Source organism: Triturus cristatus, chromosome 8 (assembly GCF_964204655.1).
Source record: "Triturus cristatus chromosome 8, aTriCri1.1, whole genome shotgun sequence".
Lineage (NCBI taxonomy): Eukaryota > Metazoa > Chordata > Amphibia > Caudata > Salamandridae > Triturus > Triturus cristatus.
This window is the reverse complement of record NC_140591.1, coordinates 839,035,791-839,058,944: the sequence shown is the minus strand read 5'-3', so window position 1 is coordinate 839,058,944 and position 23,154 is coordinate 839,035,791. Positions and strand designations below refer to the sequence as shown.

At 42.7% G+C, this 23,154-nt stretch overlaps 1 protein-coding gene across 1 annotated transcript in view; it reads left to right on the top strand.

The window, feature by feature from the left end:
• The window catches only part of ABHD10 (abhydrolase domain containing 10, depalmitoylase), a 161,900-nt gene extending 144,939 nt beyond the window's left edge, over window positions 1–16,961 (top strand). The window contains exon 5 of the mRNA XM_085622329.1: window positions 15,918–16,961. Within this exon, the coding sequence (XP_085478455.1) occupies window positions 15,918–16,259 (342 nt within the window). The 3' untranslated portion in view covers window positions 16,260–16,961. The remainder of the gene's footprint in view (window positions 1–15,917) is intronic.
• The last annotated feature ends 6,193 nt before the right edge of the window (window positions 16,962–23,154 follow it).

Here is a 23,154-nt window from a genome sequence, read left to right as displayed (position 1 = left end):
ATATTTCCATAGGTTCTATTTTAAAGTTACGTCTCTTTTTTTAAAGCTAGCAGTAACATACCTATTCATGTGCACTTTTGAAAGAAAAAAGTTGGTATGGCGGCAAGTGCAAATTGTAGAAATAATTAAAAAAAACTCCTGGAAGTATTTTCTTGATTCTTTGATAGGTTATTTAATTATCAAGCTCACAAATATTATGTAGTTATGATCATTATTTGATTTGAAGTTGAATAGATTTTTTGAAATGGGCCTTATTATTTTAAGAAGTGTAACATTCGTAGACTGTAGAAGATATAGTTTACTTATACTAGAGATCATATACTAATGAATGCAAAAACAACAATTGATGGACAGAATGCAGAACAATGTCATACATTCACCCCAGTACAGAGATCTGGGCCTAAATCCATCGTTTTTTTGCTCACCATGCCATTCCAGTTTGAACCCAGCCATATGCAAATCAGTCTTGACCCTGTGCCCCATGGGAACAGTCCAGCCCGAACTGCCAAGCCAGGTCCTCCCTGGACTGGAAACAAGCATCCTAGGACCGGTTTCGGGCTTTCAGCCCTCGTCAGCCAGGATAGCTTGATTCCAGTGGCATGGAGAGCAAGGGACTCACGTCTGAGCATACCCTTCCCACTCGGGGTGACAAATGCAAAAACAACAATTGATGGACAGAATGCAGAACAATGTCATACATTCACCCCAGTACAGAGATCTGGGCCTAAATCCATCGTTTTTTTGCTCACCATGCCATTCCAGTTTGAACCCAGCCATATGCAAATCAGTCTTGACCCTGTGCCTCATGGGAACAGTCCAGCCCGAACTGCCAAGCCAGGTCCTCCCTGGACTGGAAACAAGCATCCTAGGACCGGTTTCGGGCTTTCAGCCCTCGTCAGCCAGGATAGCTTGATTCCAGTGGCATGGAGAGCAAGGGACTCACGTCTGAGCACACCCTTCCCACTCGGGGTGACAAATGCAAAAACAACAATTGATGGACAGAATGCAGAACAATGTCATACATTCACCCCAGTACAGAGATCTGGGCCTAAATCCATCGTTTTTTTGCTCACCATGCCATTCCAGTTTGAACCCAGCCATATGCAAATCAGTCTTGACCCTGTGCCCCATGGGAACAGTCCAGCCCGAACTGCCAAGCCAGGTCCTCCCTGGACTGGAAACAAGCATCCTAGGACCGGTTTCGGGCTTTCAGCCCTCGTCAGCCAGGATAGCTTGATTCCAGTGGCAGAACGATGGATTTAACCCAGATCTCTTGACTGGGGGAGAATGTCTGCATTGTCAGCATTCCGTCCATCATTTGTTTGTTGTAACGCTTTTCGCCCTAAGTGGGATGGGTATTCCCAGACGTGGGACCCGTGCTCACTACGCCACTGGAGTCAAGCTATCCTGGCTGATGACGGCTGATAGCCAGAAACCGGTCCTAGGATGCTTGATTCCGGTCCAGGGAAGACATGGCTTGGCAGTTCGGGCTGGACTGTTCCCATGAGGCACAGGGTCAAGACTGATTTGCATATGGCCATGTCTGAACTGGGGTGGCGTAGTGGGCAAAAGAACGATGGATTTAACCCAGATCTCTTGACTGGGGGAGAATGTCTGCATTGTCAGCATTCCGTCCATCATTTGTTTGTTGTAACGCTTTTCGCCCTAAGTGGGATGGGTATTCCCAGACGTGGGACCCGTGCTCACTACGCCACTGGAGTCAAGCTATCCTGGCTGATGACGGCTGATAGCCAGAAACCGGTCCTAGGATGCTTGATTCCGGTCCAGGGAAGACATGGCTTGGCAGTTCGGGCTGGACTGTTCCCATGAGGCACAGGGTCAAGACTGATTTGCATATGGCCATGTCTGAACTGGGGTGGCGTAGTGGGCAAAAGAACGATGGATTTAACCCAGATCTCTTGACTGGGGGAGAATGTCTGCATTGTCAGCATTCCGTCCATCATTTGTTTGTTGTAACGCTTTTCGCGCTAAGTGGGATGGGTATTCCCAGACGTGGGACCCGTGCTCACTACGCCACTGGAGTCAAGCTATCCTGGCTGATGACGGCTGATAGCCAGAAACCGGTCCTAGGATGCTTGATTCCGGTCCAGGGAAGACATGGCTTGGCAGTTCGGGCTGGACTGTTCCCATGAGGCACAGGGTCAAGACTGATTTGCATATGGCCATGTCTGAACTGGGGTGGCGTAGTGGGCAAAAGAACGATGGATTTAACCCAGATCTCTTGACTGGGGGAGAATGTCTGCATTGTCAGCATTCCGTCCATCATTTGTTTGTTGTAACGCATATACTAATGAAAGCAGGAATGTGGTTGCATTCATCCTCCGGCGTACAAATTAAAAACGTTAGGGTTGTAATTATTGATATATTTCTGAAAACAATGTACATCCAAACATTGCTGGACTGCTGCTAAGTCTACTGCTGAGTGTCAAGGATTTTGTATAGTCAAGTGTATTTTTTTTAGATCTAGCTTCATAGCGCTGTTGTTGCTAACCTTATGGTATCAACACAAAAAGTGCTTTCAGAAGCACTACTGAAAGAGGAGCTTTGACTCCATATGTTTCTTTCTCTTGAGAATAGCCTTTAATCGGGCAGTAGTGTGCTTCCACTCAAAGATTGCTTGCATTGTATTTTCTAACGTGTGTGAAAGTGTATGTTCCATGCTGCAGGGCTGAGTTGGTTATAATGCCAGCTGATCCTGTCTATAGGCCTAATTTCTTTTTAGGTCTCGCCTACCAGATGGCGCAAAATGGGTGGGTGAAAAGACTTACTGTTAGAGTGGGATTAAAGCCTGCCCATTGCTTACCATTGACTGGTGATAAAGTCACACTCATTTACATGCTTCTTAATTGTTGGCTTGTGTGAGCTTTACTCGCTCTTCTTGTTTTTGTCCTCCCCTGGAGCATTTGTGTACTTTCACTGCTCATTTTTCTGGCAATACTTTATTATTGGGGGTTAAGCACTTCATGGGAGTATATGTGTTTTCCAGCTGTCTCCCTTGAGCACTTCTCTTGTCCGCTCAGCAGCAATTTGTTTCCCTCTCATGCCTGTGTGCTTCTCCCTTGCCCCCCTCCTTGATGTGCTTGCCCAAGTCTGTCCCGCCCCCCCACCCGCTCCAGATTGCTTTCTTGCACATCTGTTTCTCCCTCCCAGCTCCACATTGCTTTCTCTTGCCCTTGTGCGTCTCTTCTCCCTCCGGTGCTCTTTCTTATGTCGCTGCCAGCCCCCTCTTCCTGGCCCTCTATGTTGCTTCCCTCCCTCTATATTGCTTCCCTCCACTGCTCTCAGTGTTGTTCCCATCCACCAACACCCTCTTTGTTATTTCTGTCTTCCCATCCTCCGTGTTGCTTTGCCCTTCACCCACTGTCTTCCATGTTGTTTCTGCCTCCCACTGCCCCCTGTGTTACTTAACCCCACCCGGTCTCTGTACTGCTTTCATGCTACCCTCCAAGTTGCTTTTCCCAATCCCCCCAACACACACACACACGGCTTGAAATATATATTTTTTAAAGAGCTATTTTATTTTTATTTACCGATCCAACTTGGATTGGTAAACAAAAAGGGAACAAATGCGCCCACATAATTTATTAAGTGCACACATGCATAGTGTGCTCACCTACAAAATGATATGGCTGGGCATATCATAGCCTTGTAGTGTTTTTTTTCTTTAAACATTCTGAACAACATTGGGGATACTGTACAGAATGACTAAAAACTGTTGAAAAAAACAATAGTCAACATATTGATATGACCAAGGCAGTGACCCTCACATATTTAGTGTAAAAAACATACATTAAAACCAATCTGACTGTATGGGTGGATTATTACTCAGCATTAAGGCTTGCAGAGGTGTCTTTTTCATGGAATCTTATAGATTACCGTAGTGGACAAGGGTTTTGATGGTAATCCTCTCAGACAAACCCTGAAGGTAGACAATTTGCACTGTATTAATCCTTCTGAGACCCTTTATGAAGGGTTGTATTTTGTTTTGTGGATACTAATTTTGTTTATATTTTTAATTTTTATGACTGTATCTGATGGTTGCCTGTTGGAAACTTATGCGTGATATTCGGAGTTTATTATGGCAACAAGCCGATCACAAAGTCTATAGCCTCATTAGTTGACTGAGAACATGTATATCCAATAGTAAAGGTCTTGCCTGGTTTATTTATTGAACTGATTTGCTATTTGAGCTTGACTTTGGGGTCATTTTAAAAACATTTTAAGACTTTTTATACCGGTGTATTGTGTTTGTGGCACTTTATTCTCATTTTGGGGGCAGTCTCGTACTCGCCGGTCAAGGCAAGTTTAGTCCGGCCTCCATTTTGCTGAGTTGATGGTCTAGTCTTCCTCCAGGAGGATGGCTATATAGCACTGATGTCCGCGCGACTGCGTTGCTGGCGTGCTAAAGGCACGCCTGTCTGCCCCTGACTGCGCAAGGACCCCTGGTCTTTTTTCCTCCCAGAAGTATACAAGGAAAGCGCTACTTCAAGTAAACTCTTCATGTAGGCATGCTTCCTGTAATCATTTCAATTTTTGTGAGGGTGCCGAGGTTTTCCACTATAGTCATTGTTAGCTTTCTGAGTGCAAGTCAATCACATTGAATTGCACTCTGATCATTTCTTGTTCACTTATTAAGCATAAATACGAGTTTTTAGAATCACATACTCCCCACCTAGTATTTCTAATTGAAACCAGGGCTGATGAGACTTTGGACTCGGACCTTGCTGTAGCTTTGCCAGCTGGAGATGCTATCAGTAGATTAGACCTGGCTGGTAGATGCGGCGGAGGCCTAGCGGTAGTATATCGCAACTCTTTAGATATAACTTGTGAACCTTCTAATTTAGCAGGCAGTGAGGCCCTCTCTCTCAGATATAAATTGACCAACAACACCATGTTTTATGGCCTTTTGATTTATAGGCTTCTGGTCCAAAAACTAAGTTCCATGATACCTTCAGAAAGTTTCATAGAGTTAAGTGTACAATACCCTCACTGCACTTTATTAGGCAATTATAATTTTAACTTGGAAGGCCCCAACAACAAAGATATAGCACTTTTAATTGATAGTTTGAGCTGGCTTAACTTAAATCAGTTGGTGAACACCCCTACACATATAGCGGGACACACTTAGATGGTACTTTTTTCTAATAACTTCTAGAAATAGACCCACCGCTCCATAGTGTTTCCCCAAATTAAGTGCCTTCAAACTGAAATGCCATAGGCAAGACAAAGTCTGGAGAGCGAATTATTGGGAAGTAAAAATATATAATATAAAGAATGTATCCAGTAGTAGGAAAAGCGTATTATTGTGGAGAAAACTAATCACTACATGGAAAAAATCCATTTGGCCAAACATTCTTCAAGAGAGCTTTTTAAAACCGTTTGGGCTCTCTCTAGTCTTAATCCTACTGCTTTTATTCCCATCCAGATGTTTTGTGATTAAGATGTCGGAATTTTTCACAAAACAGAGTGGAGACCGTATATGGTGAATTTTTTTCCAACCGATTGCTTATGGATCTAAGCACAGAGCTTGCTTACTTGAGCCTTAATTAACAATGAGTTCTGCAATTTTCCACCTTTTACTATTTACCTAGTGCTTGAGTTAATCGGTCACACTAAATCACGAGCTCCCTACACCACTGTCCGTCCAAAGTATTACATGACATAGCGGACAAGATAGCCTTAGTTCTTACCAGTTTGTTAAACATCATTATCAATGTAGACATTTTCCCTACGGAATGAAAAAAAGCTTCAATTCTTCCTTTGTAAAAGTCCTCACTTAACCCTACGGAAGCAAAACAATTTTGACCCATTTCACGTTTACCATTTCCAGCGAAGGTCCTTAAAAAGCATCCTAACAGTACTCTCTCACTATGTACCTGTAGAATTAGTTTTTGGATGAGGTGCAGTTTGGCTTTAGGTCAAGCAGCAGTACAAAGTCAGCTCTGGTCGTAGTCTCCGATGAGATTAGACACGTGCAACGGAGGGAGGGCTGTGGTTGTCCTTTTTGACCTTTCGGCAGCCTTCAGCACTGTGAGCCATGTAGTCGTGCTTGAGCTTCTAGAAGAAATCGGGCTAGCTGGTTTGGCCCAGGATCTTCTCTTTTCATTTTGATGAAATAGAGAGCAGACTGTGCCCGTTGGAGAGTGCAACTCAAAATAATTTTCTCTGCCCTGTGGTGGCCCCCAAGGTTCATCACTGAGCCCAACATTTCTTAATATTTATGTGGCCCCCCCTAGCTAAGTTGATTTGTTCTTTTGGCTTTGCCGAAGTGTCTTATGCTGACGACACTCAAATTGTCTCGATCCAAGTAATGTAAACAGGGTCGCCAACCGGTTCACCAGATGCATGTGTGCATTTGTCAGCTGGATGTGCGGCAGTTGCCTGATGCTGAATTAGGTAAAAAAGAGGTTCTCCTTTTTGAAAAGGAGACTTCTTTCTGGAATCAATCCTGGTGGCCTCATACTTTATTTCTTCCCCCTTGTCTGTATCCGAAGTTAGGAAATTGGTTGTCATTGCATTAGTATTATCCAGATTTGATTACTGTAATGCCCTTTATTTGGACATAAAATAACGTTCTCTAAATAATCTTCAGGTGCTGCAGAATGCAACCCGTCGTTTTCTTAAGAAGATACCGAAGTTCAAATCTGTTTCAGGAGCCTTATCGGACCTTCACTGGTTGCCAGTTAAAAAGAGTTGCCTTTAAGGCTCACTGTTTGGCACATAAAGCACTGCATGGCTTCTGACCAGAGTACCTGAAAAAGAAAATTTGTGTATTACGCCCAGACTGTTGCGATCTGCTGTCTCCAAATCGGTAATTGTTCCTAGAATTAAGAAAGCATTGTGGGGTGGCAAACGGTTTGTTCACATCCCCTGTCAACTTTGGAATACACTACCTAAAATGTCAGTCTAATATGACAAGCTTTTGAAAACAACTGAAAGCCTGGCTGTTCTGCTATTAGCTAATGCTAGTGCCAAGACCCCCAAGGGCATTCGTGCGCTCTAGAAATTGAGATCAAATGAAATTGTGAAAAATATGTTAAAGCCAGAGGCCTTTAAGGATACATGGTTATTCCACTGTATTTCAAGCTATAGACAAGCATTTTGTTACATCGAATCTCTCCAACTGCATTAGTAGGAAAGTGTTTTGATGTTAGCAATCCCCATTGACAGACCCGAGAGGTAGAAGCCTTTTCACTTTGAAAATCCTTGTTGAACTATTTTAGAAGGGGTTTTATTTTGTTTTACCAGTTGTAATTATGTATGTATATATTTAATTTTTTGACTGCATGCCTGATTATTGCCTTGTGAGACGGTTATGCTCAGTTAAATGAGACTGAGTTGGTTATGGTGGCCAACCAATGATAAAGGCATTAGGCCTAAATTGGTTCACGGGAAACGTTATGACAGATGCCATAGGTAGGAGCTGTTTATTATCAAAAGTTACCACAAAGTCAGTAGACAGACCTATTAATTGTGAAATGCATGTTAAAGCAATGGACTTTCAAGGGTGGATTGTTATCACACGGTGTTAAAGGCTGTATATCGGGTTTTCTACATGTAATCGCATAGATCACCATACTAGGCAAGGGTGTTTGATGTTGGTCATCTCCTCTGACAAACTCTTGGAGCCCTTGTGCTCAAAGCTTGTGTTCAATATAGGAGGCGGGATCTAGCTATGGTAACAAGCCAATTTTAAAGGATATAGGCCTGATTGGTTCACTGGAAAAAGTTGTCAGATGGTGTATTGTTATTACACCTTGTTAAAGCCTGTAAACTGATATTTTGTTAAATAGAATCACACTAATTGCCATAGTAGGCAAGGGTTTTGGTGGTGATTACCCCTTTTGACAAAACCTGTGGGTAGAAGAGTTGTATTGTGATAATCCTTGCTAGACCCTCATAGGAAGACCTGGCCGATTTAACAATCTGCCAAGCTGTAGTAATAAAAACAAATCAATAAAGAATACACACATACATATATACATTTGCATACCTAGAGGCGTTTTGCTCAGACCTCTGGTGCCATTGCTCTGTTCGAGTGTCATTCTAGCTTGCCTTCCAGCCATGTCAACTTACAGTATAGGACAATGGGTCAGGCCACTTCACCCATTGCTCCATTTCCCTGTGTGAGATGGTTTCTTTACATGATCGCCATGTACACCTTTACCTGAAAATGAATGCACTTCAGTGCCATGGCTGTTGGGCCAGTTTTTATTTTATCAATTTTTAGAGTGTACCATAGATCCCCCTGGTAGTGCTGACAGGCACCTCACTTGCTGCTCATTTAATCTGTAATACACCACATCCAACTAGACCATTGCTTTTAAACTGGACACCAATCTTGGAATGGTATTGTCCATAGTTTACCATTGTTTTTCATTCTAAGGTGGACTACATGTTTCTTCTAAATGTGTACCTGATACCTTAGGTTTGTGCTTTCGTGCTCTAGGGCGGAGCTGCAGTGAGCCAAATTGCTGAGCCGCCGGCCGCATAGTTCAGGGATGGAAACTGCTGGTGTGGTGGCACTTAGTGCCTTGAGTGTTGGTGTGATCAGCAGCCCAGCGGCTTGGTAACAGAGAAGCTGATCAGACCCACAGCCGGTGACTGCACTAGGCACCTACAGCCCTTGTGGTGTTCGGAGGCAGCCAAGTTAGGCTCATATGCCATGTACCCCCTGGAAAGCTGTTTACCTGTTTTGCCTCTTTTTCCCTGTTTCCGCTTGCAGCTGCTGTCATTGGCCTGCTGCTCCAGTTGTGAGGAGGATGTAGTGCGGCGCACAGAGAGCAGAAACAGGTGCATGTGGAAAAGAGCAGTACGCATCCCCCTCCCCCACGCCAGCATTTTGTCGAAGCTCTAGCCACCTCTTATCTTTGCCAATTTGAAAGGGCTTGGGTGAGTGTTGGGGGGGCTGGTGCAGGGGGGGAGGGCAGTTACGGTTTGTTGCTGCGCTGCTCAAGCCACCATTACACTTGGTACCAGGGGTTCGGTGGTGGAGGGGTGCTAGCTGTGTTTCTGAGCTATGTAGTTCACCAGCCTCCGTGAGTAGGCTGGTGCTACTGGCCCGGGTTGTACACGCAGGTGTACAAGCTGCTCTTCTCCACCTTCCCAATCTCGGTCACAGACTTTTAATGTCTGCCCCATTACGTATCTTCAGGATTCAGGAACAGAAACTTTGGGCAACTACTCACTAATTACTTGAGTATTGGAAGTTTCGGATCTTCTGGCAGGGCAAAGCCATTAAGTTCCCCAATTCCGAAGATTGTACCCCAAGTAGACAAGTGATTGTACCATCTTGAAGTTCCCAACTGAGGAAGATACAGGTACTCCTGCAATACTGTAGCGGCTGGCGCAGTCATGCCCCTGGTTTTTGAGTTTCAGCTCTGGACTTGTGCTCAATGTCACCTTATGGTGGTCTCTAAGTTTGGGTAGCCATCCTTAACGACCATTAAAACGGGGTTGATCAATTGCAGTGGATATGAAGCCGGTGCCAGTTCAGCTTGTCGGCGCAGCTTGTGTGCAAGGGACCCATCTGTGGTGTACTTAAGCCATAATAGACTGGAAAAGATATGGAACCCCCACACATCAACGCCCATATTAAGGTCTAACAAGATCCGGCTGAACCGTAATGCGGAGGGGAAAAGTGATCCCTACAACAAGGAAAATGTCATTCTGTTGTCAACCAGCAAATTAAGGTTACTGATTTGGAGCTAATCTAACCCCCGCTGCCCCCTTCCCCCCCCCCCCCATAAAGACTAAAATCGTAGAACACCATTATTCATGTCAATAAGGAAATTTGTATCAAAACGTTTCTTGCAGAAAAGGATGGAAAGACATGTACAAAAACCTCATTCAGACAAGTCTGTAAATGCAAGCATTAATTTGGAGGCTCAGAAAAGTATTGATTTAGCAGGATCATTTGGTTTATATGAAGCATCCCCTGTTCCAAGATTATCATCCTCACCATACCTAGAAGGAATAACATTGCATCCCTTGATAAATGCAACCTCTTTCACGGAAAGTGTAGTGTCCGCGTTTCTTGAGGTTCCAGAAAACTTAGTTGATATGGCATTGGGTCATAAGTGGAGTGAAGACGAAGCTACCTCATCACCTTTTCGGATTGGAGAAGAAAATATTAAGCCGACAACGTCATCCAGTCTACTGGATGTAATCCTAGTTATTCAAGGGCCTGTAAAAGTCATTTTGAAAACCTTGGTTGTGCTAAACAAAAATCAACTGTCCCACACTTTCTTTCTGCAAAACATAAATGTGGAATTACAAAAGGGTAATATTTGCTTACCTACTCGTATAAGACCGGTAAATGAATATTCTGAGAGAACACAAGTGGGAAGGCCAATAAATATGAAAGAAGATAATATAATAGATGCCAATAAAGCCCAAAAGGGAACCTCCAATAATATTGAAGAGGGGTAGGGCTCCATATATATATATCTCCTACCAGTCTATACTGGGTAGACATAAAGTCTATAATAGTAGATGTGAAACATTTTCGACTTCTATTACAAGGCCGTTGTGGAAAAAATGCAGGAAATTAAAGGAAAGGAGACAAATACAATCAAAGGAAAAAATCCCTACTCAGGCAAGTGAGGTAATGGCCAGAAAAATAAAGGAGACAACTCCCGGAGCAAATTAGTGATGGGATTTATTGTGATGATGGGGCATCTAGGGAAATGAAAGGTAAAATTCCAGATGCAGGATGATTTTGAAGCAACAACAATATGCCAAAAGTTACAACCCAACCTGCCCAGAAAAGCAAAAAGAAATATCAGAAGTCAAAGTCGGAACTAGAGAAAGAACAAAATATTTTAATCATCCAAAGTTGACTACAGATTCGGGAAGACCATGGTCTCGATCCCTTGGAGTTTGGTATTCTCTGCAAAAGGGAAAAAGCAAGAAAACCATGACCTCTAAAAAGAGAAAAGCTCATTTCCTTGTTCGATCAGATTCTGAATTATAAGACATCGGGACCAATGACTTAAAATTTGTTGGATTTTTAACAAATGATGACGTAAGAGAATTAACTAAAGTTGATTTTCGTTTCTCTTTTGACGGCTAATACTGTTTGAAAAGCAGAAAGTTAGTTTGAACTCCTTGGGGTTATCAGTTTTACTAGGTCTGGTAATAAAATCACAAAGCTGTCAGCTACAAAGTGCACTGAGGCGTCATGGAGGGTTGGTAGGTAATCAAGTTTGTTTTAACCAAGAGCAGGACCCTTCTTAGAAATATTCTAGAAATGTGAGTCTTTGCGTGCTTAGTCATTTTAATACATCTGGAGAGAATTTGACGATTGTGGTTCCTAATGAGGGTTGGTACAGTCCTTAAATGTAAGCAATCCTTTCTCTCCCCTTAGCAAATATGATGAAAACTTTCCCTGGACAAGCCAGGGCTCTTATGCATAGGATACTGTATTCTCGAGGAGCATAAAATGCTGCAGTTGGAATATTCATGGCTGTGATCAGTGCATATGGTCAGATAAGTTACAACGTTTTTTAGAAGATTTTCACAATATCCTTCTGCAGGAGGCTTCGTTCTGAAAATTTCTAAATGTAAACAGTTTTATATGTATAGATAAAGCAGGTCATACAAGAAATGAGGTCAGATTGTGCGGTTGTCTCTTAACATGCGTCTCTACCAGAATTGTATGAAATGTAAGAAGGATAGTGTGGTATCCTGGGTGTCATAGTGATGCTTTGCCTGTGACACCTAGATATCTCTAGCTAATTATTATGACGTGGGAATGTTCTATGTGTTACCTAGGTTAGAGAATGTAATGATTTGAAGTGGGTTCTAACAGCAGGAGCGGTTGAGTGAGAAGCTGTTCTGGTTAGAGAGCTGGCTGTAGGATTGGATGGGTCCTGTCATACTTTGGAATAAACCTGCATGTTCCTGATGAATCTCCTGAGTCAAGTGTCCTTATTTCTTGCAAAGGAGATTCCCACAGATAGAAACTATAAGCTTGTAGGCTCATATTTCAGTGATTGTAATTCATTTTAGTAAATGTTTATTTGCATACAGAGATTAAATCCAATTTGTCCGAATTCCTAGAAAGCTTGGAAGCAAAGTTGTTATTGAATTGTTGTATGACATAATATTCCAGAGACAAATTTTCCAACCAGGGGTAATTTGAATGTAATTGCTAACTGGTTGAGCAGGAGTAGCCTAATAAGTTTGAATGGTCAATGAAACCTTGATAATCCCGCTGGTGCCACTTTTAGGTTTGGCTCTGAGTCCCATCCAATTGAATATGTTTTCGTCCCCTGCACCAAGTTTCAAGTTGTTTTAAGGATTTTAAGAAAGAACACCATGAGGGGGGTTTAACATTAAGGGAAACCGTTTCAACTGAAATAGTATTACCTTTACTTATGAACTTTCCTTGTAGAGTAATCACCGGACTGGGTCCAAAACAGTTGCAAGAAATTCAAATAATATTTTCACTTGGTGCTAATTTTAATGCTTTCTTTAATAAACTAAATTGTTTTGTATCCTTAAAGGAGTGTGTGATTAGAGTTCTTCGACCCTTTTTAATGCTTGAGGGTAACATTAGGAATAATTATGTAACCAAACATATAAGACGATGGTTTGATGAAGAGTTTAAATGGCACAAAAAAGAGTTCAGGAAAAAACTGTCTCTTCATAGGACATGCCAATTGGCAGGCCTGACACGTCAGACAGTTGCAAAGAGAATATAAGATCCTGATTAAAATTAAAAGTAAGTCCTCATAATAAAAAAAAATGGAACAAAATGCTAGAGGTCATACAGGCTGGTAATAAAAGAACATTTTGCGGGTTGGTGTCTATTATATCAAATATGTACACTGGCCCCCAACTCACATGATTGCCCAAGAAGATTGGGTGTTACATGTCAACATCATCTATGGCCCGCCCTCTGTAAATGATCAGTAATATGTCTCTATAGCTGACCCAGAGACTCCAGTGATATCTTTTAAAGGACCGATCTAGGATACGATAGCTGGGTTTAGGTTAAGTAGGGCCACTGGACTGGATTACAGTCCAGCAGTTGTACTAAAAACATATATTGATTGGTGGACAGGGAATCTGAAGTATTTGTATCAATGGATAGCCATAACATGAATCGTCCCAGAGTCCTGAATAGGCTCCTCTATTAAAGAAAGAAGATTGTAGAATTACAGCAAATTATTGGCTAATCAGACTTTTGTACTTGACAGTAAAAAGATTTTCTAAAATATTGTTCAAAAGGCTAGACGAATGGGTCTTAGAAAACAAACCCCTATCTATAGAACAAGGTGTCTTTTAGGTAGGACACTTCATAACAGCTCATTGCTTTACACTATGGGCTTCAATTAAAAAATCCCTAGAAATAAATCAAAGATTGTGCAGTTGTTTTTGGACTTCCGCATGGCCATTGATACGGTGAATAGGGAAAGATTGTCGAATAAATTGCATACTTGAAATTGCCGAAGGAAAGGTTGTTCCTGACACCAACGTTACATACCGCAAATTGGGCTCAGATGGAGATGGATCGGTCGGAGGAGACTTAAATAAATGAAAATTAATCATGGCTGTCGGCAAGGGTGTGTGTTAGCCCTGATCCTTTTTAGCTTGCATGTAGCTGATCTCCCCACAAGTCTGAAAGAAAAAAACTCCTTTTCCCCAAAAATGGGAGCAATGCATATTCCCTGTTAGATGTATGCGGACAACCTTGTCATTCTAGATTATGCCTTGAGAGGTCTCCAGAAGGAATCGGATGCCCTGACCGCATACTGTGCATTAAATCAATTTAGATGAGACAGAGCAGGGCTCGAAAAATCTAAAAAATGGTACTAGTCCTGCAGGACTAGTACCTTGAAAAATCTCCTCGCCCTAACAGTGACCTACTTGACCTCCGTCTCTGAAAGCGGAAAAAAAGTGACAAGATAACAAGATTTAAAGGCATTTTTATTGCTCATTTGCTTTGTGAGCAATAAAAAGGCCTTTAAATCTTTTTATCTTGTCACATTTGCTCCGTTTTCAAAGATGGAGGACAAAAGTTAGTATGTTTTCCTACTCGCCAGAAAGGGCGAGTAGGACCTAAAAATAGCTCGACCTCTTAAAATTTACCTCGCAAATGCGAGCGGTCGAGTGGATTTGTCGAGCCCTGAGACAGAGGTCATAATTGTTGGAAAAAAGGTACCCAGTTTCAATTGCTATATTAATAATACAAAATATATAATTATTTGGGGTAATACTTCAATGTCAAGTTGAATTTAAATGAACATCTGCAGGACATATGTTCTAGGAATTTTTTACAAGTGGGCTCCCTGGTGAGGTTTAATGTTATTTATCGTGGCAGGTCACTTACACCACTTTTAAAGGCCTTTTTGCACAAAATCTGTCTTTTAGAACTTTACAGGTCTGAAATATTATGTATTGATAAAGAGGATATTTTAGACCCATTGGAAAATCTGTTCATAAAATGAGTTTTAAATCACCCAAAGGGGTCTATGGTACTGAGCATTGGATGTGAAGTAAAGTTAATCACTTGGGCATATGTGACAAAAATACGGTTCATCATTTAAAAAAATAATCTCACTCTGTTGGATAGCCCTAAAAGGATAGCACAGGTATGTAGGATTGAAGTCTAACGGAGTGAGTTGATGGGCTCAGGCTCTCACAAGGAATGTATAAAAATTCAAAGATCATATTTTATCTGCAGAGGCTTTTGCTAGTTGGGAACCCTTTTCACATAAGTTACTTCTGGAAGCTGCCTGGAGTCTGAATTTTCAGAAAGCTAAGGAGTACTTATCTCAGAAACCCTCAATCCAAATGAGTGTCTTCTTTGGGTAGTGCAGGTATGAACCCATATCTCTAATAGCTGCTGGATCCTTTACTTCGTTTAGAACTTTTAAACATTAGAATAGGACTTAATCTTTTCAAAGCTATTCTCATTTTGTCTGGGAAAATAAGGGCTGCTGTATATGCACTTTACAAAGGAAATGTACTATTATTCATGTACTAATTGATTGTCCTCCTCTTGTTCTTGAGCATCGAAAGATTTTAAGACCATTGTTTTAAAAATGTGATGCATTGTCCCGCCTTCTTGCAATTGATGTTTTCATGAGTATTTGCTTCTTAGATGTAATTGTGGGTTTGTGGCGCTTTTTACGATCTCTGAGAAAAATGGATTGTCATGAATTAATATTTTACATGGTTTTTAATATACGTGTTTTCATGTAAATTGATGTTTTGAACCAGTGTTTGATTTTTCCTCGAAGAAATTGTGGGTTTAGAATACTTTGTATGTTCTTTGAGAAATATGGACAGTTATGAATTAAATCCCAAAAGAAGTTATGTGGATATTTTCTCATAGGCAATTGAAGAATGTGGTATTGATTTGTATTGGGTTTTAAGGGCTAATGTCCAAGTAAACTTATGTTTAAACATGAAACCTTAACATGGAGGCCATGTTGGAAGTTTTAAAAGACTAATCCAATTGGTACAATATCATTGCAAAACAGCTGCCTGCTGCTATGTTTAATTTTATTTTTTATTGCAAGCATACTATTTAGGCAGAGGATCTTTTCTTTTTTTCTACTTTTGTTGAGCATTTGTGTTTGTTTTATTGTGCATGGTTAGTAGATGAATGCAGGAATGAGTGGGTCGATGAATACACAAGTGAAAGGGTTAGTGTCTGAGTGCATTTATGATGACAATGAGTGCCTAAACTTACAAGTCATTGAAGGTACTTCGTTACAAGCCAGACCTAAAGGCCGAAACCAATGCTTGTTTATTGTTTTTTGGATAGATATTGTGAAAATACCCTGCTACCATAATCCTTTTTTTAAAATTGCTGGCTTTACATGTTTGTATTTCAGAAAAAACAAATTGTAATGTAATTTTTTCTTTTAATTGTTTTACAGGTAAAGAAAGACATTGAGGAAAAAGGACAATGGAAAGTTCCTACCAAATATAATGAAGAGGGATTTTATGACATACCATATAATTTCATTAAAGAAGCAGAAAACCACTGTTTGTTAAACACCCCAATTCCAATAAAATGCCCTATGAAGCTCATCCATGGCATGAAGGATGAAGATGTGCCTTGGCATGTTTCTATGCAAATAGCCGAACGTGTTCTCAGCCCTGATGTGGATGTTATACTTCGTAAAAATAGTCAACATCGTTTGAGTGAAAAGGATGACATCAAGCTTCTTGTTTACACTATTGACGATTTAATAGACAAGCTGACAACACTTGGGTAAATCTGAGATTACAGGCTGTATGATCAAGCATCTGATGGCTTTGTCAGAGGCATTTCGTTGTAGGAGACTAAAGCTTTAATTTTTGTTTCCTGACCTCTCTTAGCAATACCTATATATGGGTGTTTCCTTATTGCATGTTTGCACAGAAGACAGAAACTGCGAAGTAATGGCTGCTGGTCATTTGAAAACAGACATGAGGACGTGTCCTATCTTGACCCTACTGTGTTTTATGCCTCATACCAAACACCTCAGCACTCTTGTGCCAATTACACAATGTACCCCATGTTGTTATTTGCTTAAAATTGATAGCACCCTTTAAGATTCTCTTGCATCCAGTAATAAACGCTGTACTTTTTATAACACTCAAAATCTGTGAAGGTCAGAGTTGTGTACCTCAAGCGTGTTTTGTTAGATATGACTCTAGGTGTAGGCGTTTTCATTCTGTCAGACTTGTTTGCAAGTTATAGAAAACTGTCCAGTTGCAATTTGATGTCTTTAAAAATGTTGTTGGTACTGAACTAGAACAATAGCTGTTGTAATAAAGACTTGCAGAGGTTTTTATGAGACTGTTATCCATACTGCAGCAATTTTGTAAAGAAATGGAGACAATATTACTTAAATTGTTTATTAACATATTAATTAAGGCTTTAACAAATGCATCCGAATCCATGAATAACCTTTTAATAAAAGTTGGAAAACTGATTTTGCGCACTATTTGCTACTTATTTAATAAAAGTGAAACAAACCGATTTCCTTTTCAATTTTGAAAAGTGTTAAAACGAAAGTGTATTCATCTCTTCTTTAGTACACGCTTCAGTAATAGTGTGAAATCAATTAGGGCTATGTTTGCCCTGGAGCAAGTACCATACATCCAGTCCCTATTATACAAGCATATGTCTCTATCTTTTGCTATTGGCATGCAGTCGGTGTCTTTAACAATCTGCTGGTCTAGAAGGAAATACCGTGGCATTAAAATGACTTCATTTTGTCGCTGCTATTTAAAAAAATAGCTCTGCATTGGACTGATCGACTTCTAGACCAATCCTTGACTAGGGAAACATTTACCTGGGAGAGCAAGGAGAGCATAATAGACAATATTGAGGTTAATTGAAAGTCTTCAGTGCCCATTGCAATAATTCATCATAGATGTTCAAACAGTTGTTGTTGATAATGAATGTGCAAGCATCAAACTGCTTCAAATGTAATCTTGACTTTTCTGACTATTGATATTATTTTGCTTTTGAATTGTTGTGGTGACTTTGTATTTACTTGCAGACTGCAAACCCTGCGGAACTGCCTGATGCTGAGGTCCGCTGACTCTTGACTTCGACTTTGACACCACTTGCTCTTTCCATGTCCTCTTGTGCCTCTCCATGAACCTTCTCTCATCTTGAAGTCACTCATTGACTGAGAGGAGGTGGCAAGAGAAGGGAGGGGGTAGCCAGGAAGAGTTTGAAGTCTTCTTTATTGTTTCCATGTAAAACTGTACATCAGTCCACATTCCATTTGCCAGCCCTTAAGGCAGCCCCACCAGGAGCAGACTTCCTGCTGCTCAGCCTTTCTCCAACTGTCACCACTCATCCACACAGGCACCCAAGCATTCCATTCATCACAGTCACACCAACATTCCGATACCATCTCTCACTCTGGCTGAGCAGCTAGGAGACAGCTAGGCTGGGTAACATACATAAACATTACGAGGATATAACATTATGCTTGTAGTAAAGGTTCCTAATCTGTATGTCCATTAAATGGAAATATTTCAAAAGGCCATCCAGAATAAATAGAAAACAGTTTTCCCTCCCCAAATTGGCATCTCTAACAATGACCAACATTGGGCATTCTAGAATGTTTGCTTATGTGATGAATGATGTCAGAAAGGGTCCTGAGAACTACTGTGGTATTTTTCACCGGAAGTTCTCTTTCAGGGTAACACAATTGTTTGGACCCGGTAGGACCAGGCACAAAATATGCCCTCCATTTACATATTTAATGATACTAGTTAGTGTTTCTCTTTACTATTGGAAAAATGGGCTTCTAACATTTCCTAAATCCATTCCTCATTGTTCCATGAAGGAGGCCTCTGCTCCGTCGAGTTGAGGGTTTCCATTCATATGTTATTTCTGTTCCCATTTTCCCCCTGTGTACCCATTGAAAACATAAATGTAAGTTCAATTCCTATGCTTTTTCTGGACTGCCACACTGTATCTGAACACTTAGCTACTGCAGTCGTTGATACAACTATGAATGTAAGCATCCATTTTGTTACTAAAATGTTGTTTTCTACATCCTCCGCTCCATATTTTGATGAATTTCTTATAGAAGAAATTTCTCTGCATCTTGTTAAGTAGTTATGAAAAGCATACAGGGTGTGAAGAGGTTTGCTTTAATTTAATAGAATGCATTATACATTATCCATGTACTGTAATTCGTCTTCTCACATTTAGCAAAATCTTCTGTTGGTGCTTGTTTTCCATATGTCTTGATCATTGTTATGATATTCTCATTAATTTGGACTTGTTTCCCTAATGGTGTCACAATATTTAGTAACCTTTATGTTCGAGGCATATGAGCTGCAGATCACACACTAAGCATAGATCGCCATCTGGTGTTGGGCCTAGATGTTTGCACTTGTTTTTGTCTTGGAAAAGTCTTTGGAAGTCACAAGATAGGTGACTCCTCCTTTGGATGATAATGCGCATGGGCATCGGCTCCATCTTCAGATTGTTTTTTACCGCCATCGGGCTCGGATGTGTTTCTCGCGCTCCAGTTCGGAACCGTCACCGATTCCTCTCTCGACACGCAATCCTTCATCCTTCTCCGGTATTATTTTCGATCGCAATCCCTAGTCGTCGCGCATCTTTTCAACATCGAAGTCCTCGATTCCGGTCGTCGACGAAGGCCTTCTCGCCTACCTGGGCCTTGGTATCTGACTAATGGAAAGGACGCCATTCAAGAAATGTCCTCAATGTGGGTCGAAATTTCCCCACACCGATCTGCATGAGGTGTGCAACCTCTGCTTGTCTCCGGAGCACGAGGCCAGAGACTGTGCAGCTTGTGCCTCTTTCCGCTCGAAGAAGACCATTTGAGATCGTCGAGCCAGGAGAACAATGGCTCACTCGTCGGCGCCCATTCCCGATGACATCTTCCAGGAGGGCGTCGATGTACCTGGACAGGAGCGCTTCGAAGAAGGCCCCGTCAGCGACTCCGACATCGAGGACATCACTCCTGGGCAGCGGGTCGTAAGTAGAGACCTCGACCCCAACCCCCTCCCTACACCATCGAAAAAGGCTTTGGTCACACCTTCACCTGCGGGCCCAGGTGCACACCGAGAGACTGCTTCACATGCCCCGCACTCAGGCCCGGCAGAGAAGCCTACTAATCCTTCAGGCGACTCGGGCTCGAGTCAGTCTACCATCGGTACCGAGCGGACACCGGCACCGAAAAAGAAACCGCCCTCCTCCTCAGTGCCGAATGCTGCCTCCACATCCAAGCACTCGGCACCGAAATCTACAGGCACCGCCCCATCGACTCCGAAAAAACACTCGGTACCGAGCAATAAGCCGATCCCTAAAGCTTCGGATTCACACCCTTCGGAGCCGAAAAAAGCCTTGGATCCGAAAAAGGCCACAGAGGCTGTAAAACATCACAGTTCTAAGCCAAAGGAGCACAAAACCTTTCCAGAGTCGGTGCCGCGCAAGTCTTCCGAACCAAAACGGTCGGCGCCGAAAGACCAACCTCTATCAAAAGATATTTAAACCAGACCCTAAACAGAATACTCTTCTAAAAGACTGGTCAGCTGACTTTAAGTACAAAGAAGAGACCATTGGATACACCTGTACCGGCTACACCAACTAAAAGAAGGGACATTGCCACATCTCCCCTCAGGGTCCCTTCCCCTCCACCTCCTCCCCCACCTCCACCCCCACCCCCACCACACCATTCTCCTCCACCAATGGAGGATGATGATGATGACACCTCTGATGACACAGGAAGGGGTGCGGATGATGAGCCACTAGGGGATCCACCTTATTCCCCTGACCCCTGGGATGATTATAGTACGCCAGATGTCCCTTATGTTCCACAGGATGACATCTACCCCTCCAGGCCTTCCCCTCCGGAGGACACAATGGGTTTTCTTCAACTTCTGCACAGTGTTGACCAATACCACAGGGTTCACTTACATACTGACCCTGTGGAAGAGGATTTCCTTATGGACACCTTTGATAACTCACAGAGGTCCACCACTATTCTGCCCATTCTAAAAGGAGTTACCAAGCATGCACCTGTGGTATTTATGTCCGGGCTAGGGTTATAAACCCCAGGATCGAGAAAAAATACAAGGCTGCCCCAGCAGACCCAGCGTACATTAAGGGCTCCGTACCACTAGACTCCCTTGTTATCTCCAATGCTAGAAAGAGGGCCAACTCTCAAACATCAGGGGACGCTCCACTCCCCGATAAGAGTCCAAACTCTTAGACGCCTCTGGCAGAAGAACCGCTTCACAGGCAGCTAACATATGGCGTATCGCCAACACTCAAGCACTGTTAGCTAGGTACGAAAGGGCACATTACGACCAACTTGAAACCCTATTGCAACACCTCCCGGACTAATATAAGGACAAAGCCAATCACCTTATACAAGAGGTGAAATTCCTCACCAACATCTCCATTCGTTGCGCGCTGGATGTGGCAGATACCACCTCCAGAGCTGTCAACACAAGTGTTCTCCTGCGTAGACATGCCTGGCTACGCATTTCAGGTTTCAAACCTGAAGTACAAAGTTCCATCTTAAACCAACCATTCGATCAGGAACACTTATTTGGCCCTAATGTTGATTCATCCCTTGAAAAGATGAAGAAGGACACGGACACAGATAAATCAATGGGGGCCTTGCAATCGCAAGCTCCCAGACGTTCCTTTCGTCGTCCCTCTTACAAGGGCACCTCCAGAGGCTACTCCTCTGACAACCCTTCCACCTCTTACAAGACTCCCACCCAGTCTACATTCACCAGAGGTTACCAGAGAGGAGGCTACAGAGGCAACAATAACAAAGGTAGAGGCAAGACCAACAACACCTGCTCTGCCTCCACCCCTACCCAGTGACTTCCCACCGTTCCCCCCCGGCGCATTCCACTCCAGTCGGGGGAAGATTACAACAGTTTCTGCCTGTTTGGACCAACATCACCACAGACAGGTGGGTGAGAAAAATCATTCAATCAGGCCACTGTCTAGAACTCACCTCTACCCCCCAAACATACCACCCAAACAGCGCCCAATGTCGTTAGAACATTTATCACTGCTCAAGCAGGAAGTCATCTCCCTCCTACAAAAGAGTGCAATAGAACCAGTTCCCCTGCACCATCAAAACATAGGAGTTTACTCTCTGTATTTTCTCATACCAAAAAAGGACGGCTCTCTGAGACCTATTCTGGACCTCAGATCCCTAAACCACTACATACAGTCAGACCATTTTCACATGGTCACACTTCAGCAGGTTCTTCCTCTTCTTTCACAAGGCGACTTCCTTGCCACTCTAGATCTCAAAGACGCCTACTTTCCCATTCACATATCTCACAAGAAATCTCTCAGGTTCGTAGTGGACGGTCAACACTACCAATTCAAGGTACTCCCTTTCGGAGTCACCACGGCACCCCGGGTATTCACCAAGTGCCTGGCGGTAGTGGCAGCCCATCTAAGAAGACAGCACATTCACGTCTTCCCATATCTAGAAGACTGGCTCATAAAAGCCAGCTCATACAGTCAGTGTGTACAACAGTGACTGTATTCAACTACTATTCAACTACTCGACGACTTGGGTTTCACAGTAAACCACACAAAGTCTCATCTACAACAGTCCCACGAACAACACTACCTAGATGCCGCAATAGACACCTCAAAAGCGCTCGCTTATCCCAGTCCAGCCACGATAGCAAGCATACAAGCCCTCATAACCAAATTTCAGCCTCAACACTCTTTTAGCTCGAGTGTTCATGCAACTCATAGGGATGATGGCCTCTTGCATATTCATAGTGCCTCACGCAAGACTCCAGATGCGTCCTCTCCAAGAGTGCCTAGCACGCCAATGGAACCAGGCTCAAGGTCAGTTAACAGATCTGGTGTTTGTAGACGGTCGCACTCACCGCTCTCTGCAGTGGTGGAACACCAAAGGGCGACCGTTCCTAGAGCCAGTTCCACAAATTGTCCTGACAGCGGACGCATCGCTCTCCGGCTGGGGAGCTCATCTTTTACATCACACCACGCAGGGCAGGTGGACTCCTCAACAGAAATTACTCCACATCAACCACCTGGAGTTACTAGCCATATTCCTAGCACTAAAGGCATTCCAAAAGCAAATATCAGGCAAGGCTGTCCTAGTCCGCACGGACAACATGACAGCCATGTATTACATACAGAAACAAGGCGGGACACATTCTCTACAGCTCTCTCATCTAGCACAAAGTATATGGAGATGGGCTGTACCGCAGAACATTTTTCTCCTAGCCCAACATGTCCCGGGAGTCCAAAACAACATAGCCAATCTGTTAAGCCGTCAAACGCAACAGATTCACGAGTAGGAACTTCATCCACAAGTTCTTCAGCCATTTTTTCAAATGTGGGGCCAACCACACATAGAACTCTTCGCCACACATGAAAACGCCAAATGCCCAAGCTTCGCCGCCAGATTCCCACACCCATTGTCCAAAGGCAATGCGATATGGATGAATTGGTCAGGCAGATTTGCGTACGCTTTTCCACCTCTCCCACTCATTCCATTGGTGGTGCGAAAGCTACAGCAACACTCACTGACTCTCATTCAAGATGCTCCAACTTGGGCCAGACAACCGTGGTACACCACATTACTGGAACTCCTGTGATTCTGCACCAAAAACTGT